General features: G+C 41.8%; 1 protein-coding gene across 2 annotated transcripts; it reads left to right on the top strand.

The window, feature by feature from the left end:
- Positions 1 to 10,847: 10,847 nt before the first annotated feature.
- Positions 10,848 to 14,514, top strand: LOC106585722 (RING finger and CHY zinc finger domain-containing protein 1). Of its 2 annotated transcripts, none has more exons than XM_014172265.3 (9): positions 10,848 to 10,940; positions 11,793 to 11,912; positions 12,035 to 12,150; positions 12,336 to 12,414; positions 12,730 to 12,774; positions 13,107 to 13,165; positions 13,334 to 13,363; positions 13,516 to 13,636; positions 13,915 to 14,514. In XM_014172265.3, exons 1-9 carry the CDS (start codon positions 10,890 to 10,892, stop codon positions 14,224 to 14,226), a joined length of 933 nt encoding a protein of 310 aa, XP_014027740.2. In that variant the 5' UTR covers positions 10,848 to 10,889; the 3' UTR covers positions 14,227 to 14,514. The 2 variants fall into 2 exon arrangements, with proteins under 2 accessions (XP_014027740.2, XP_045562916.1); XM_045706960.2 differs by having other exon boundaries at positions 10,903 to 11,152.
- The last annotated feature ends 3,428 nt before the right edge of the window (positions 14,515 to 17,942 follow it).

The raw sequence follows: 17,942 nt of genomic DNA, 5'->3' as shown, positions 1-17,942 counted from the left end.
CTACGCTCCAGTCCCTAACCCCTCCTCCCCTTTGAAGTTCCCAGCAGGGAAGTACAGAGAATGAGTGAAGACAGGGAAGGAACAGAGAATGAGAGAAGAGGAGGATGTCACAGTGAAAGAGATTAGTGTAGGACAGGGGAGGGAAGAGAGTGGGACAGAGGTGTAAAATGAGAAGAGAATGAAAAGTATTTATGAAAATGAGAGGATAGCAGGAGTGGAGAGAGGAGAGGAGAGGAGAGGAGAGGAGAGGAGAGGAGAGGAGAGGAGAGGAGAGGAGGATATTGCACTGTATGACACACATTCTCTTTCACAATTTTTTTGATTAATCTGCTTTGCTGTACCACATATTCATTCACTAGGTACAGCTGTAGTACTACCAGTAATACTATATAACATTACAGAGATGGCTGCAGGGTGGAGAAAAGTAAAGCCTGTTGGGGCACTCAAATATTGCTTGTATGTGCTGTAGTTACATGTTACTTGTTAATAGCTACAGTGCTAGTTACAGAGGTTCACACACACACACACACACACACACACACACACACACACACACACACACACACACACACACACACACACACACACACAGCCATATCATCGCCAAGACAACTGACTCTCCCATTCAATTGCTGTATCTTCAGTTGCTGTCATGAATTCAGACCGTCCACACAGCACAGACATGAACTAAATGACAAGCTCATGCTGATTCTTCATTCTCATTATTATACAATAAGATTAAGGCAGGAATGGCATCCTCAACTTGTTCTGCAGAGCAGAGGAGACAGCATAGACATGCTTCATTTGGGTAATGCTAAGTCATTGCCTGTCATCGTCAATTAGTGTCTCAGTGTCCTTGCGCATGCACGCTCACACAAAAACACACACACACACCCTCTCCTTCCCCCGAGAGGGACTGGGGCAGTAATGTTCAGTCAAGAGGAACAGTGACCCCACATGTGATGGGAGTCCAACCCAGCAGCAGCCACAGAGGAACAGGAGGAAGGAGTGACAAGTTGATTGCTTTCTTAAACTTTTTCAGCTCGACACTCGAATGAGAAATGCACCGTCCTCCTTTGAACCAAATTGTACCCAAACGACCCAAATGAAGAAGAATTAGCGTGTGATTATCGATGTATTATCATAACTCTCAACCAACCTCTTACAGTCCCACTTTGGGTCCTGACCCATAGTTTAAGAAACATTGCTTTAGACTTTACTAAGTGACAACAATTCATGAATTAAAATGTGAAATCAAAACAAGATGTGTAATGATGATGTCAGCGCAGCAATATTTCCCTCTAGTGGAGTCATCATACCGTAATACACATGACATTGCCACCAGGAAGACAACTCATTGGTATGGGGTGTGGTGGGTTGGACCACACTGAAAAACAGCTGGCTGTGCAGTATTATTGGTAAACATGGTGCACGACTGTATCACTGATTGTCCTTGTCATACCCTCTCCTGTATGGATGCAATCTCAATCATATTCAGCATGGTAAAATGCTCAACAACAAAAAACAATGATTAGAACAGGGGATATGCCAAGCTGGGAATGTAGTGGTCTCAAACACAAGAAAACAAACATCCAGAGATGAGAAGATTAAAATATATCACACATTGTCAGTTTTGAGATATAATGTTCCAAGTGGCTGCAATCCCCTAGGGTTTCATAGTACACAAACACAACCACAAACATTATGCTATCTGAAATCACATACACATTATGCTAGCTCTGGTACATCTCACACACAAATATTGACTTGTGTTTATTCTTAAAGGGTAGTCAGGGCCTGTGTATACCAGCCATTTCCAACACTCCATAATATACTGGGTACAGCCAGTGCTGATAATGCTGGGTTGTGTCTGTTGGTGAATGAGTCAGACCCAGGGCCACTGCTGCACACTCTTAGAAAACAAGGTGCTATCTAAAACCTAAATCGGTTCTTTGGCTGTCTCCATAGGAGAACCCTTTGAATAACCATTTTTGGTTCCATGTAGAACCCTTTCCACAGAGAGTTCTACATGGAACCAAAAATGTTTCTACCTGGCACCAAAAACGGTTATCCTATGGCAGGTATTCCCAAACTGGGGTACGCGCAATGCCATCGGAGGTACGCCAAATACAAATGTGATTCACATTTTTAAAAGTTGCATTTATATTTTCCAACGGGCCTATACATTTGGGTGAGGTTTTTTTCTCGCCTGAGTAGCCTCGTTTTACTGCCAAAAATAAAATTAAACCATCTAGTGTTCAGCGAAATAAGATCACAATGTCAAATACAGGTAGCCTAGTCAAATAATTTACATCCAATCACATTAACCATTACTCTCTCGCGGGAATTCCACTAAAAGTCCGTATGTAGCCAAACGTAGCTGCTGCTCATGTTGGTATCTATAGTGATGGCGCAAAAGCCATGACAGGGAGACATAGTGGAGTGGTAACGCGTGTGCAAGCAGATGTTCCCAACGCCACTTAGGTACACTGCAGCATCCACCAAGAGGCTCTTGTTTTTTCTCGCCTGAATGATCTGAATCTAGGATTACAGGTACTCTTCGCAACTATATTCAATGTGCAAAACAAAATTGACGCTATGATTAAGAAGTTGGAGCTCTTCTCTGTCTGCATTAACAAGGACAACACACAGGTCTTTCCATCAATATATGATTTTTTGGTGTACAAATGAACTCAAGCTTACGGACAATGTCAAATGTGATATAGCGAAGCACCTGAGTGAGTTGGGTGCGCAATTACGCAGGTACTTTCCCGAAACGGATGACGAACAACTGGATTCCTTATCCCTTTCATGCCCTGCCTCCAGTCCACTTACCGATATCTGAACAAGAGAGCCTCATCGAAATTGCAACAAGCGGTTCTGTGAAAATGTAATTTAATCAGAAGCCACTGACAGATTACTGGATTTGGCTACGCTCAGAGTATCCTCCCTTGGCAAATCGAGCTGTTAAGACACTGATGCCCTTTGCAACCACGTACCTACCGTATGTGAGAGTGGATCCTCGTCCCTCACTAGCATGAAAACTAAATACAGGCACAGACTGTGTGTGGAAAACGATTTAAGACTGAGACTCTCTCCAATACAACCCAACATTGCAGAGTTATGTGCATCCTTTCAAGCACACCCTTCTCATTAACCTGTGGTGAGTTATTCACAATTTTCGATGAACAAATAAGGTTTTATATGTAAGATGGTTAAATAAAGAGCACAATTATTGATTACTATTATATTATTATTTGTGTCCTGGTACTATAAGAGCTCTTTGTCACAGCGTGCGCTGACCCTGGTGCTAGAGGGGGTATGCAGCTGCAGGTTGAATGTTTGAAGGGGTACGGGACTATAAAAAGTTTGGGAACCACTGTACTATGGGGACAGTCGAAGAACCCGTTTGAAGAAAAAAATGTTAATATAATAATATTATAGAAAAATAAGTCTATATACAAAGTGAGCAAATGAGGTGAGATAAGGGAGGTAAAGGCAAAAAAGGCCATGGTGGCGAAGTAAATACAATATAACAAGTAAAACACTGGAATGGTAGATTTGCAGTGGAAGAAAGTGCAAAGTGGAAATAGAAATAATGGGGTGCAAAGGAGCAAAATAAATAAATAAATACAGTAGGGGAAGGTGTAGTTGTTTGGGCTAAATTATAGATGAGCTATGAACAGGTGCAGTAATCTGTGAGCTGCTCTGACAGCTGGTGCTTAAAGCTAGTGAGGGTGATAAGTGTTTCCAGTTTTAGAGATTTTTGTATATGTTCCGCATAAAGTCGAACAACAACATTGATGAATACGCTGATTCGGTGAGCGAGTTTATTAGCAAGTGCATCGGTGATGTTGTACCCACAGCGTCTATTAAAACATTCCCCAACCAGAAACCGTAGATTGATGGCAGCATTCGCGCAAAACTGAAAGCGCGAACCATTGCTTTTAATCAGGGCAAAGTGACTGGAAACATGACCGAATACAAACAGTGTAGCTATTCCCTCCGCAAGGCAATCAAACAAGCTAAGCATCAGTATAGAGACAAAGTGGAGTCGCAATTCAACGGCTCAGACACGAGAGGTATGTGGCAGGGTCTACAGTCAATCACGGACTACAAAAGAAAAACCAGCCCCATCGCGGACCACGATGTCTTGCTCCCAGACAGACTAAACAACTTCTTTGCTTGCTTTGAGGACAATACAGTGCCACTGACACCAAAACCTGCGGGCTCTCCTTCACTGCAGCCAATGTGAGTAAAACATTTAAACGTGTTAACCCTCGCAAGGCTGCAGGCCCAGACGGCACCACCGGCCGCGTCCTGAGAGCATGCACAGACCAGCTGGCTGGTGTGTTTACGGACATATTCAATCAATCCCTATCCCAGTCTGCTGTTCCCACCTGCTTCAAGAGGGCCACCATTGTTCCTGTTCCCAAAAAAGCTAAGGTAACTGAGCTAAATGACTACCGCCCTGTAGCACTCACTTCCGTCATCATGAAGTGCTTTGAGAGACTAGTCAAGGACCATATCACCTCCACCCTACCTGACACCCTAGACCCACTCCAATTTTCTTACCGCCCCAATAGGTCCACAGACGACGCAATCGCAATCACACTGCACACTGCCCTAACACATCTGGACAAGAGGAATACCTATGTAAGAATGCTGTTCATCGATTACAGCTCAGCATTTAACACCATAGTACCCTCCAAACTCGTCATTAAGCTCGAGACCCTGGGTCTCGACCCCGCCCTGTGCAACTGGGTCCTAGACTTCCTGATGGGCCGCCCCCAGGTGGTAAGGGTAGGTAATAACATCTCCACCCCGCTGATCCTCAACACTGGGGCCCCACAAGGGTGCGTTCTCAGCCCTCTCCTGTACTCCCTGTTCACCCACGACTGCGTAGCCATGCACGCCTCCAAGTCAATCATCAAGTTTGCAGACGACACTACAGTGGTAGGCTTGATTACCAACAACGACGAGACGGCCTACAGGGAGGAGGTGAGGGCCCTCAGAGTGTGGTGTCAGGAAAATAACCTCACACTCAATGTCAACAAAACAAAGGAGATGATCGTGGACTTAAGGAAACAGCAGAGGGAGCAGCCCACTATCCATATTGACGGAACAGTAGTTTTAAGTTCCTTGGCGTACACATCACGGACAAACTGAAATGGTCCACCCACACAAACAGCGTGGTGAAGAAGGCACAGCAGCGCCTCTTCAACCTCAGGAGGCTGAAGAAATTCGGCTTGTCACCAAAAACACTCACAAACTTTTACAGATGCACAATCGAGAGCATCCTGTCGGGCTGTATCACCGCCTGGTACGGCAACTGCTCCGCCCATAACCGTAAGGCTCTCCAGAGGGTAGGGAGGTCTGCACAACGCATCACCGGGGGCAAACTACCTGCCCTCCAGGACACCTACCCCAACCGATGTCACAGGAAGGCCAAAAAGATCATCAAGGACAACAACCACCTGAGCCACTGCCTGTTCACCCCGCTATCATCCAGAAGGTGAGGTCAGTACAGGTGCATCAAAGCGGGGACCAAGAGACTGAAAAACAGCTTCTATCTCAAGGCCATCAGACTGTTTAACAGCCATCACTAACATTGAGTGGCTGCTGCCAACATACTGACTCAACCCTAGCCACTTTAATATTGGAAAAATGTATGTAATAAATGTATCACTAGCCACTTTAAACAATGCCACTAATGTTTACATACCCTACATTACTCATCTAATATGTATATACTGTACTCTATACCATCTACTACATCTTGCCTATGCCGTTCGGCCATCACTCATTCATATATTTATATGTACAGTGAGGGAAAAAAGTATTTGATCCCCTGCTGATTTTGTACGTTTGCCGACTGACAAAGAAATGATCAGTCTACAATTTTAATGGTAGGTTTATTTGAACAGTGAGAGACAGAATATCAACAAAAAAATCCAGAAAAACGCGTGTCAAAAATGTTATAAAATGATTTGCATTTTAATGAGGGAAATAAGTATTTGACCCCTCTGCAAAACATGACTTAGTACTTGGTAGCAAAACCCTTGTTGGCAATCACAGAGGTCAGACGTTTCTTGTAGTTGGCCACCAGGTTTGCACACATCTCAGGAGGGATTTTGTCCCACTCCTCTTTGCAGATCTTCTCCAAGTCATTAAGGTTTCGAGGCTGACGTTTGGCAACTCGAACCTTCAGCTCCCTCCACAGATGTTCTATGGGATTAAGGTCTGGAGACTGGCTAGGCCACTCCAGGACCTTAATGGCTTCTTCTTGTGCCACTCCTTTGTTGCCTTGGCTGTGTGTTTTGGGTCATTGTCATGCTGGAATACCCATCCACGACCCATTTTCAATGCCCTGGCTGAGGGAAGGAGGTTCTCACCCAAGATTTGATGGTACATGGCCCCGTCCATTGTCCCTTTGATGCGGTGAAGTTGTCCTGTCCCCTTAGCAGAAAAACACCCCCAAAGCATAATGTTTCCACCTCCATGTTTGATGGTGGGGATGGTGTTCTTGGGGTCATAGGCAGCATTCCTCCTCCTTCAAACACGGCGGGTTGAGTTGATGAGTTGAGTCTCATCTGACCACAACACTTTCACCCAGTTGTCCTCTGAGTCATTCAGATGTTCATTGGCAAACTTCAGACGGGCATGTATATGTGCTTTCTTGAGCAGGGGGACCTTGCGGGCACTGCAGGATTACATTCCTTCACGGTGTAGTGTGTTACTAATTGTTTTCTTGGTGACTATGGTCCCAGCTGCCTTGAGATCATTGACAAGATCCTCCCGTGTAGTTCTGGGCTGATTCCTCACCGTTCTCATGATCATTGCAACTCCATGAGGTGAGCTCTTGCATGGAGCCACAGGCCGAGGGAGATTGACAGTTATTTTGTGTTTCTTCCATTTGCGAATAATCGCACCAACTGTTGTCACCTTCTCACCAAGCTGCTTGGCGATGGTCTTGTAGCCCATTCCAGCCTTGTGTAGGTCTACAATCTTGTCCCTGACATCCTTGGAGAGCTCTTTGGTCTTTGCCATGGTGGAGAGTTTGGAATCTGATTGATTGCTTCTGTGGACAGGTGTCTTTTATACAGGTAACAAGCACTCCCTTTAAACCTGTTATGGACAGACGTTCCGCTAGCGGAACGCTTCACCAATATCCAATGGTATAGCGTGGCGCGAAATACAAATACCTAAAAAATGCAAAAACTTCAATTTCTCAAAGATATGACTATTTTACACCATTTGAAAGACAAGACTCTCCTTTATCTAACCACATTGTCCGATTTCAAAAAGGCTTTACAGCGAAAGCAAAACATTAGATTATGTCAGGAGAGTACCCTCCCAAAAATAATCACACAGCCATTTTCAAAGCAAGCATATATGTCACAAAAACCAAAACCACAGCTAAATGCAGCACTAACCTTTGATGATCTTCATCAGATGACACTCCTATTACATTATGCTATACAATACATGCATGTTTGGTCAATCAAGTTCATATTTATATCAAAAAACAGTTTTTACATTAGCATGTGATGTTCAGAACTAGCATACCCACCGCAAACTTCCGGTGAATTTACTAAATTACTCACGATAAACGTTGACAAAAAACATAACAATTATTTTAAGAATTATAGATACAGAACTCCTTTATGCAATCGCGGTGTCAGATTTTAAAATAGCTTTTCGGTGAAAGCACATTTTGCAATATTCTGAGTACATAGCCCGGCCATCATGACTAGCTAATTTGACACCCACCAAGTTTGGCCCTCACCAAACTCAGATTTACTATAAGAAAAATTGGATTACCTTTGCTGTTCTTCGTCAGAATGCACTCCCAGGACTTCTACTTCAACAACAAATGTTGTTTTGGTTCGAAATAATCCATAGTTATATTGAAATAGCTCCGTTTTGTTTGTGCATTGAGGTCACTATCCGAAGGGTGACGTGCGGGCGCATTTCGTGACAAAGAAAATTCTAAATATTCCATTACCGTACTTCGAACAAATTGTCAGACAGGGCACTTCCTGTATAGATTCTTCTCAGGTTTTGGCCTGCCATATGAGTTCTGTTATACTCACAGACACCATTCAAACAGTTTTAGAAACTTTAGAGTGTTTTCTATCCAAATCTACTAATTATATGCATATTCTAGTTTCTGGGCAGGAGTAGTAACCAGATTAAATCGGGTACGTTTTTTATCCGGCCGTGAAAATACTGCCCCCATCCCAAACAGGTTTAAGAGTGTGCTCCTAATCTCAGCTTGTTACCTGTATAAAAGACACCTGGGAGCCAGAAATCTTTCTGATTGAGAGGGGGTCAAATACTTATTTCCCCATTAAAATGCAAATCAATTTATAACATTTTTCACGTGTTTTTCTGGATTTTTTTGTTGTTATTCTGTCTCTCACTGTTCAAATAAACCTACCATTAAAATTATAGACTGATAATTTCTTTGTCAGTGGGCAAACGTACAAAATCAGCAGGGATCAAATACTTTTTTCCCTCACTGTACATATTCTTATTCATTCCTTTACACTTGTGTGTATAAGGTAGTTGTTGTGAAATTGTTAGGTTAGATTACTTGTTAGATATTACTGCATGGTCTGAACTAGAAGCACAAGCATTTTGCTACACTCGCATTAACATCTGCTAATCATTTGTATGTGACAAATAAAATTTGATTTGATTCATGAAGCTGATTGAGAGAATACCAATAGTATGCAAAGCTGTCATCAAGGCAAATGGTGGCTACTTTAAAGTGTGTGTGTGTGTGTGTGTGTGTGTGTGTGTGTGTGTGTGTGTGTGTGTGTGTGTGTGTGTGTGTGTGTGTGTGTGTGTGTGTGTGTGTGTGTGTGTGTGTGTGTGTGTGTGTGTGTGTGTGTGTGTGCGTGCGTGCGTGCGTGCGTGCGTGTGTGTGACTGTAGGTTCATTGGTTGGTTTATTTAATTTAAAATATTATGTAAAAGAGACATTTTGTCCTGATGTAAAAATCAGAGATCTTGAATTAGTGTTGCCCATCCACACAGAGCTTACATATGAGCTTTACATGGCCCATTTCAGCAGCTATCTCTGCTATCCCCCACCGCATAGGGAAATTTATTCTCATCTTGATCTGGGTCGTGTTTCTAGCCTGCAGCGGACACACTCTGAACTGTGACAACACATTCAAGTAGCAATGTGCCACAAACAATTAGTAAACAACTGTAATACAGAATTACAGATGAGACATTCTGTACTAACCTCTGGTTAACTCTTAAGAGTACAGTTGACTTGATGCAGAGGGCATGTTTGGGACAGGACATGGAAATATCTATGTTATTTCTTGGTTTCTGGGTAAGAAAAGACAATGCGGAAATTATATTATGATTGATGGTTCCATAGAGGAATGTTTTCTGTGAAAGTGGCCATGGATATGCAGCACTGGGCTGTCAATGGCCCAGTATATGCCTTAGAATTACATTTATATTCTATATTATATTACGTGGTGTTGAAAAGACAGCTCCGACATTCAGCCAGTTCTAGAAATCTCACCGATAAAGACACATTTTACCACAATAGGTTATCATCACACTTTGTAAGTAGCCTAGCTGACTAAGAAAGGGAACATGGAGTATTTTATCTCATAGGCCTTCACCAGGAAGACTAGCGGGAATCAACTAAACTACTGCACATTGCAACGTAAATCATTTCTATGATTTGATGTGCATATGATATGTATACTCTTCCAGTCTCTTTTCCTAAAAGAAAATAGCACAGGATTGCAATGTAAATGTCCTTATAATCCATCTGACTGCATATTTGAAGACATGACATATGAGGATGCAGTGAGATACCCGATGGGTTGGACGATACTTTTCTCGTCAATCCTGTTGAAAAAACATATACTTAAAAAATGGAAATCCAATCCTCCATCCTTAACACAATGGACAGGTCAAATGCTTTATTATCTAAATGTTGAAAGTGTGTGGGCGACAGAGAGAAACAAAATGAGGCAGTTTGAGGCCATGTTGCGAAGAGTGATGCGGGTGCTGGAGATGGGGGTGTGAGTAGGTGGGTCTGGGCAGAGGTGATGTTGTGGATATTTGTGTGCATCTGTATGTTGTCGTTTGTATGCGTATGTTTTGTATTGTTTAAAAAAAGCATGATGATTTTGAGTATGCGTTATTAGTAATAAACATCACACACTCTTTGAATCCGTTGCACACTGAATGTAGCAGGTAGAAATGTCATGTCATTAGAGTTTAGGGACTGTAAAGAGCTAATACAGAATTTAGCTACAACACAACTCTATTCTTTTGGATCTCCACTGTCCAGATGGAAAATCTGGGCCTAATCTTAGCGTTAGCATGTACTATACGGTTGATGTCCCTTGGTGGCCTATGATAATAAGTAATCAGTGCCCCCTTGTGGCAGCACACCACTACTTTCTGAAGCAAATTGATTTTCTGATACAACAAAACAGCTGGCCTATCACACGTTAGAAGGGTTAAATTGTTATTTTGTTGGAGGAAAACCTGACTAATTGTGTTGCCTGTACTGAACAATTGGGTTGCCCGCACCAAGTTATTTTCATGAGGGTTGCAACCAGAGCGGTTGCAGGGTCATAGCTTGAAGGGATTTTGTAAAATGAACATCAAAAGTAGATTTTTGTATTTTATTTTCGATATCCCTAACTCGTTTCCTAACCTTAACCTGCATAAATTCTCCTAACTTGCTACGAAAAGTCAAATCTGAAGTTAATTTGATCCGGTTTGCAGCCAGCGTTGCAGACAGTAGCGCCATGAGCGCCCCTCCAGCGCGTTAGGTGGCAGTAATGCGCTCACGAGCTGCTCATAAGAGAAAATAAAGAACAAACAGTCGTAAATGGAAAAATGGCTGCTCCTGTTGGATGTGATCACTACGTACGCAGCTGTTTTTTGAAAGTGAGAAATTGTTTTTATTTCTACGAGATATTAAGACTGTTATTGATTGTCTTATTCATGTTTCCTGCTTTATAATAGCTAACGTGGTTTGCACAGTCATACCAGACCTATAAACATAGCTAGCACGTTTGGTTGCTGGCTAAATTGCTAACGTTAACTGTCTGAAGAGGACATTGAAATATGTTAGGTCATGAATCGGGAATTGTATAGTTGTAAGTATTGTTTTTGCATTTTAAATTAATGTAACATTAGTTTGCTTGGTGTCATTCGTATATAGCTAGCAATGCTATCTATCTGAATAACGTTAGCTAGCGATCGGCTTGTCATGGTCTTAAATCAATGGTTTGTCAGCTAACGTTACTGTAAATTCATGTATGCACATGAGCAGAATGTTCAGCTAAGTTACATCATAGAAGTATAATTCTTTGTATGGTTAACATCTATCATCATGAAGAAGAGGCAACCCTGAGGTTGCTGTCACAGGGTTGGGACTACCAAGTACCATGATCACCAACAACTGTCAGTCAAACGAATGTAATAATAAATTACATTTGTAAAGCGCTTTTGATTATACAAGAATAATGTCAAAGTGTATAAAATAAAAGTACAACTTTTTACATTTTTTTTTAATATATAACCATATCATAAAAGCAACAATCAAAGTATTGGAGGAAGGGTAGACCAGCTGAAGAGTCTTAAGGCCTGCTTTAAAAGAGCCAACAGTCTGAACAGCTCTGAGATTGTCAGGAAGGAGTTCCAAAGGAATGGTGCGTGGAAGAAAAAGGCACGGTCTCCCATGGAATGTGTTGGTTTGTTTCTCAAGCCCTGCCCAAACTTGTTTATGTCCCCCAGGCTCCATGTTGTGGTAAAGCGTATGTTTGTCGCCTGTGTCATGATGCTGAAGAGGACCATCAAATGGACCGCTTCCTGGTCAAAGAGGTGCAGTGCTCAGTCTGCAACACAGTACAGCAGGTAATTCTGTTAGAGGGGAACTGTTGTCAGTCTCTGAGTCCCATCTATACTGTTCATTCAACATATCAATATGGTCCCATTGTTTGTCCCATTTAATTTCTTACATCTGGTTCTTCTTTCAGGCACAAAAAACCTGCCAGGAGTGTAATGTTACATTTGGGGACTATTACTGTGATATCTGTCACCTGTTTGATAAAGACAAGAAGCAGTATCACTGTCAGCCCTGTGGAATATGCAGGTGAGTAACTCTGTCCTGTTGTTTGACATATACATCCATATATAGTTCACCCAAGTTCATCAGCTGATATGTCTGACCAGCTTCTGACCTCTAGCATATTTTAGATTTCCATTTTATTTGCGAATATTGGTGTCTTAAAACACTTGAATAGCATATCAAATATGTATGGTTATGTACTCCTGCAGGATTGGACCAAGGGAGAAATACTTCCACTGTCAGAAGTGCAATCTCTGTTTAGCCAGTGATCTACGAGGAAATCACAAGGTGATTGCCAACCTCCACTATGACCCTTATTATATTTGTCGCTGGTCTGTAAATTGTCAATTCCATGGTAATGGAATTACGCTGAGTCTCAGATTTTTCACTTTCAAATATATACCAAACAAAATATTGATTTCAAAGTTTAGCAAACCGTACAACTCTAAAATCAATGGTTTTTGTTTGGCATATATATTTATGTGAAAATTCTGAGTCTCAGCGTGATTACGTTACCATGGAATTGCTCCAATACAATTCTGCTAATGCCATGGCTCTTGTCTTTCACTTGATTTATCTGTACAATACTTTTTTTTGTTTCAGTGTGTTGAAAATGTTTCAAGACAGAACTGCCCAGTGTGTATGGAGGTAAGTTAATGAATAGTAAGATCAGTTAAATGATTGCTGTGCATTTCACTTTTATTATGTTGTTTAGTATACACTGAGTGTACAAAACATTAAGAACACCTGCTCTTTTATGACAGACTGACCAGGTGAATCCAGGTGAAAGCTATGATCCCTTATTGATGTCACTTGTCAAATCTGCTAAATATTAGGAAGGTTTTCCTAATGTTTGGTATACTCAGTGTACAATATTGTTTTATAGGAATTCACAACCTGTATTTGGCAATTTCATAAGTACTTTTCCTCATACAGTTTATAATCAATACATACATAATGTTTTGTCCTCTCTAACTAAGGATATGCACACATCAAGAATAGGAGCTCACGTTCTTCCGTGTGGCCATCTTCTACACAAGTATGACATTTCATTAGCCTATATGACCCCCCCTCAAAAAAATTGCATTGATGCCACTGTTAATCTGATGGCTGATACAGCAGGTGCATTAGTGGAGTCTTACTTACTCTTGTCTTCTGGTCTATGGAACGATTTTTAGAATGTTCACTGGTTTTCTTTGTTTTTCAGAACTTGCTTTGATGACATGGTCCGAACTGGGTAATGTCCCTATTCCTTTTCAAATATTGTGCTACTAATCATATATGAATCCTAATTACTTTAAATAACTTATAAATCATATAATCTGCATGACTTTCATATAAGCGGTGACCTGTGTGACCAGGAATATTGCCTCTATATTTCCTCTTCAGTGCGTATCGCTGCCCACTCTGTATGCACTCGGCCTGGAATATGGAGGACTCCTGGGAGCAGATGGACAAAGATATGGCTCAGTCACCCATGCCCACTGAATACCAGGATGCCATTGTAAAGGTATGACACGCATGTATTCACTTTGAATGTGAAATGGAACTTTACAACAAACAAAAAAACATGCTGAACTCTTGTGGTCTCTTGTGTTCTGGGATCCTGTGACTACCCTGATCTGGTGTAGATTTACATTGGTTTATTTAATGGGAGTCACTTCAAGCTTGTATATTTGGATATGAGGGATATTTAAACTTCCTTTTTGAAGTTTCAGTAGTAAGCATTACTTCTGCTTCATGACACGGTTTGCTCAGCCTTTCCTTTCTCTTTTTCCCTAACTGTAGATCATATGTAATGACTGCCAAACCCACTGTACAGTGCCTTTTCATGTTCTGGGAATGAAGTGCAGTGGCTGTGGGTCTTACAACACAGCACAGGATGGGGGACTGATACAGCAACTCCAGGAGCCACAGCAACTCCAGGAGCCACAGCAACTCCAGGAGCCACAGCAACTCCAGGAGCCACAGCAACTCCAGGAGCCACAGCAACTCCAGGAGCCACAGCAACTCCAGGAGCCACAGCCCCAAGAGCCACAGCCCCAAGAGCCACAGCCCCAAGAGCCACAGCCCCAAGAGCCCCAGTCCCCAGAACCATAGAATTAGAATATCTATAATTATAATTCTATGGAGAAAACATTAGGAGTCCACCCCATAGTTATCTCTCTGCTCCACCCTACTTCCCCAGTCTACACAGACTTAACTATACTATCCACATCTTTCCCAACGTTGCTCTGCCAAGAGTACAGTTAGTCATGCCTGGGTTCCAGAACCTGGTTCCAGGTACTTGGGGTCCTAAACTTTTATCCACAGTCTAGTGTGTTGTACAGCAGTTTTGGGATTGAATTTCTGTTATTACATACCCATTAAAAAGCCATTGCTGTTGAACTATTTGTTTCTCAGATAAAAAGCCAGCAGAAGAGAATTGTGAAGGAGGAATTTATTTTTTTATAGATTCTCCGGTACCTTTTGTATACTTTTTAGCCAGTAGTTCTGAAAGTAGAACTCGCTAGCCAAAAGTGATCCCCGAAAATTGCGCACTGCGTGACGTGCAGATATGTGCACCAGATCATTGCTCTCTGCTGTGTTTGGTGAGCCATTGGTCCCGCCCTGCAACCTCATTGGATAACGCTGGGCAGACCTCTTGTTGGCTGTCACTCAAATGTGAGGGGCTGAAGCTTATTGACTAGAACTCAAATTGCTAGGCGGTTGGCCCACTTGGGAGGGAAATGGATGGAAAATGGAGTGGAACAGCTTCAAGAAAACAGTTGCTTTCAAACTAGGGATTTCGTGGCTAATTAAGGTAAGACAGTAATACTGCTCCTAGATTATGCATGTATGAACTATACATTGACACATTCAGTCCAAAGTGAGAGGTTTAAAAAATACTTTCTTAGTCGCCAAAGTACCGGAGCATGTCTTTAATGTGGAAATCAGATGCCTATAAAATATAATATAGTCAGCCACACAATTTATTTTCCCATTTTGTCCCAAGTTGGAATGGATTCATATTTGTCAATAACGCTTTCACAAAATGTGTTTATATATAAAAAAAAAATGTGGGGATATGTTTTGTGATGAGTTTGCCAATGTTTGAGCGGCTTTGCATGTCTAAAAGCCTAACTAAATGTTTTAGACTGACATTTTACAATAGTAATGGGATTTAATGTTTATTTGTAAAACTCGGGTATTTAAAAAATATTTTATATACTGTGTAACATCAAATCGTGTTCATTCCATGTATGAGCTGAATATACATTTTACTTAGTCCTGTGGATTATCATGAATAACACATGTATGTAAATTATTGAATAAATACTGCAGTTAGACAATGGCTGTTGGCAACTATATCTCACTCCATGCTTAACTCATATTGTTGGTACTGTTGCTCAAACAAAGGAGAGAAGTGGAGTATGAAAATATTGCATCTGTATTGCCATTGGTGTCATTTATTGATGCAGGTGTTGGGATGCAGTGACATTTTAATGTAACTAATAATAAATACCCATGATTGTGACGAATGTAATTTCAGATTTGCGTTAGTTATCCCAAAATAAATAGTGAATAGTGGTTCTTTATCAAAACACATGCAATTAACATTCTGTGAAATGTATAGAAAGCCCAACAAATTATACAAATTTATAGTCTAATACAGACCGGAAACATGGGGGGGGGGATAATTATTGCCTGCTTTTGTATAAGCTTTGAATGTTATCTCCTGGTAGGAACTAGCTGAGGGCTGGTTATGTATACAGTAAAGCAAACTGGCACCGCAGACGTGATGCCGTCAGTGGTTCCCAGTAGAACTGGCTGCTGTGTTAGTACTGAAGAGACTGGGGGAGGAATGGGCCCAATGATATGTGGGGCTGGGGGAGTTGTGCCCACATGGAATTCTTGGAACGTGATTATGTCAGTGACTGACGGCAGAGCTGTTGTGCCACCATCAGAAGTCAGACTAGGAGAATCAGTCACTGCGATGATGACTGGGTGTTGTGAAGAAGACTCCTTTTCTGGGCATTTTATTAAATCCGCTGATTCATGAAAGATGGTGCCGGAGAGGATGCCGGCCGTTTTATTGGCTCTTTTCGTTTCTTCGCATTGTTTGTAACTTATTTTGTACATAATGTTGCTGCTACTGTCTCTTATGACCAAAAAGAGCTTCTGGACATCAGAACAGTGATTACTCACCTCGAATTGGACGAATAATTTTTCTTTTAATGAGTTGGACGGTAAGGATATACTCAACACCTGAACAGGCCCTCATCCCTGTCATTCGCTGGAGAAAGAAACAGATTTCACGGAAAGAGATCGGGGTCCCTTGTGAGGATCAGGCGAAGACTAGCAAATCTCCCTTTGCCATCTGTACTGTTAGCCAACGTTTAATCGCTGGAAAATAAATGGGACAAACTGAAAGCACGTACGCTACCTTTAAAAGTTTGGGGTCACTTAGAAATGTCCCTGTTTTTTTAAGAAAAGCAACAACAAAAAATTGTCCATTTAAAATAACATCAAATTGATCAGAAATGTTGTAAATGAGTATTGTGGCTGGAAACGACAGATTTTTTTTTGTGGAATATCTACATCGGTTTAAAGAGGCCCATTATCAGCAACCATCACTCCTGTGTTCCAGTGGCACGTTGTGTTAGCTAATCCAAGTTTATCATTTGAAAAGGCTAATTAATCATTAGAAAACCCTTTTTCAATTGTGTTAGCACAGCTGAAAACTGTTGTGCTGATTTAAAGAAGCAATAAATCTGTCCTTTAGACTAGTAGAGTATCTAGAGCATCAGCTTTTGTGGGTTTGTTTACTGGCTCAAAATGGCAAGGAACAAAGACCTTTCTTCTGAAACTCATGTCTATTCTTGTTCTGAGAAATTAAGGCCATTCCATGTGACAAATTGCCAAGAAACTGAAGATCTTGTACAATGCTGTGTACTACTCCCTTCACAGAACAGCGCAAACTGGCTCTAACCAGAATAGAAAGAGGAGTGGGAGGCCCCGGTGCACAACTGAGCAATAGGACAAGTACTGGGGGTTGCCGTCGGGGGTACGCCAAAAAGACGCCTCACAAGTCCTCAACTGGCAGCTCATTAAATAGTACCCGCAAAACACCAGTCTGAATGTCAACAGTGAAGAGGTGACTCCGGGATGCTGTCCAGTGTCTGTGTTCTTTTGCCCATCTTAATCTTTTCTTTTTATTTGCCAGTCTGAGATATAGCCTTTTCTTTGGGTTGCTGGCCTTCAAGGCAGATTTGCACAGATTTACACACTCTTCATTGTTGACGTTGAGACTGGTGTTTTGCGGGTACTATGTAATGAAGCTGCCAGTTGAGGACTTGTGAGGCGTCTATTTGGCGTACCCCCAACGGCAAACCCCAGTTTGGCTATACCTGCTGTAGACCACACTATCTACCTACAGAGTTTTCATCTGTATTTTTCGTAGCTGTCTACATACCACCACAGACCAATGCTGGCACTAAAACCGCACTCCATGAGCTGTATACAACCATAAGGAAACAGGAAAACGCTCTTCCAGAGGCGGCGCTCTTAGTGGCCGGGGACTTTAATGCAGGGAAACTTAAATCAGTCTTACCTAATTTCTATCAACATGGTAAATGTGCAACCAGAGGGGAAAAAACTCGAGACCACCTTTACTCCACACACAGAGACGTGTACAAAGCTCTCCCTTGCCCTCCATTTGGCAAATCTGACCATAATTCTATCCTCCTGATTCCTGCTTACAAGCACAAATTTAAGCAGGAAGCACCAGTTACTTGGTCTTTAAAAAAGTGGTCTGATGAAGCAGATACTAAACT

The sequence above is a fragment of the Salmo salar genome, chromosome 24 (genome assembly GCF_965601325.2).
Source record: "Salmo salar chromosome 24, fSalSal1, whole genome shotgun sequence".
NCBI classification, from domain to species: domain Eukaryota; kingdom Metazoa; phylum Chordata; class Actinopteri; order Salmoniformes; family Salmonidae; genus Salmo; species Salmo salar.
This window is presented reverse-complemented; position numbering and strand designations above follow the sequence as displayed.

Coding starts and splice junctions, on each gene's coding strand:
- LOC106585722 (XM_014172265.3), top strand. CDS start 10,890: ATGGCTGCTCCTGTTGGATGTGATCACTACGTACGCAGCTGTTTTTTG. Junction 10,941..11,792: donor TACGCAGCTGTTTTTTGAAA/GTGAGAAATTGT, acceptor TATGTCCCCCAG/GCTCCATGTTGTGGTAAAGC. Junction 13,637..13,914: donor ACCAGGATGCCATTGTAAAG/GTATGACACGCA, acceptor CCCTAACTGTAG/ATCATATGTAATGACTGCCA.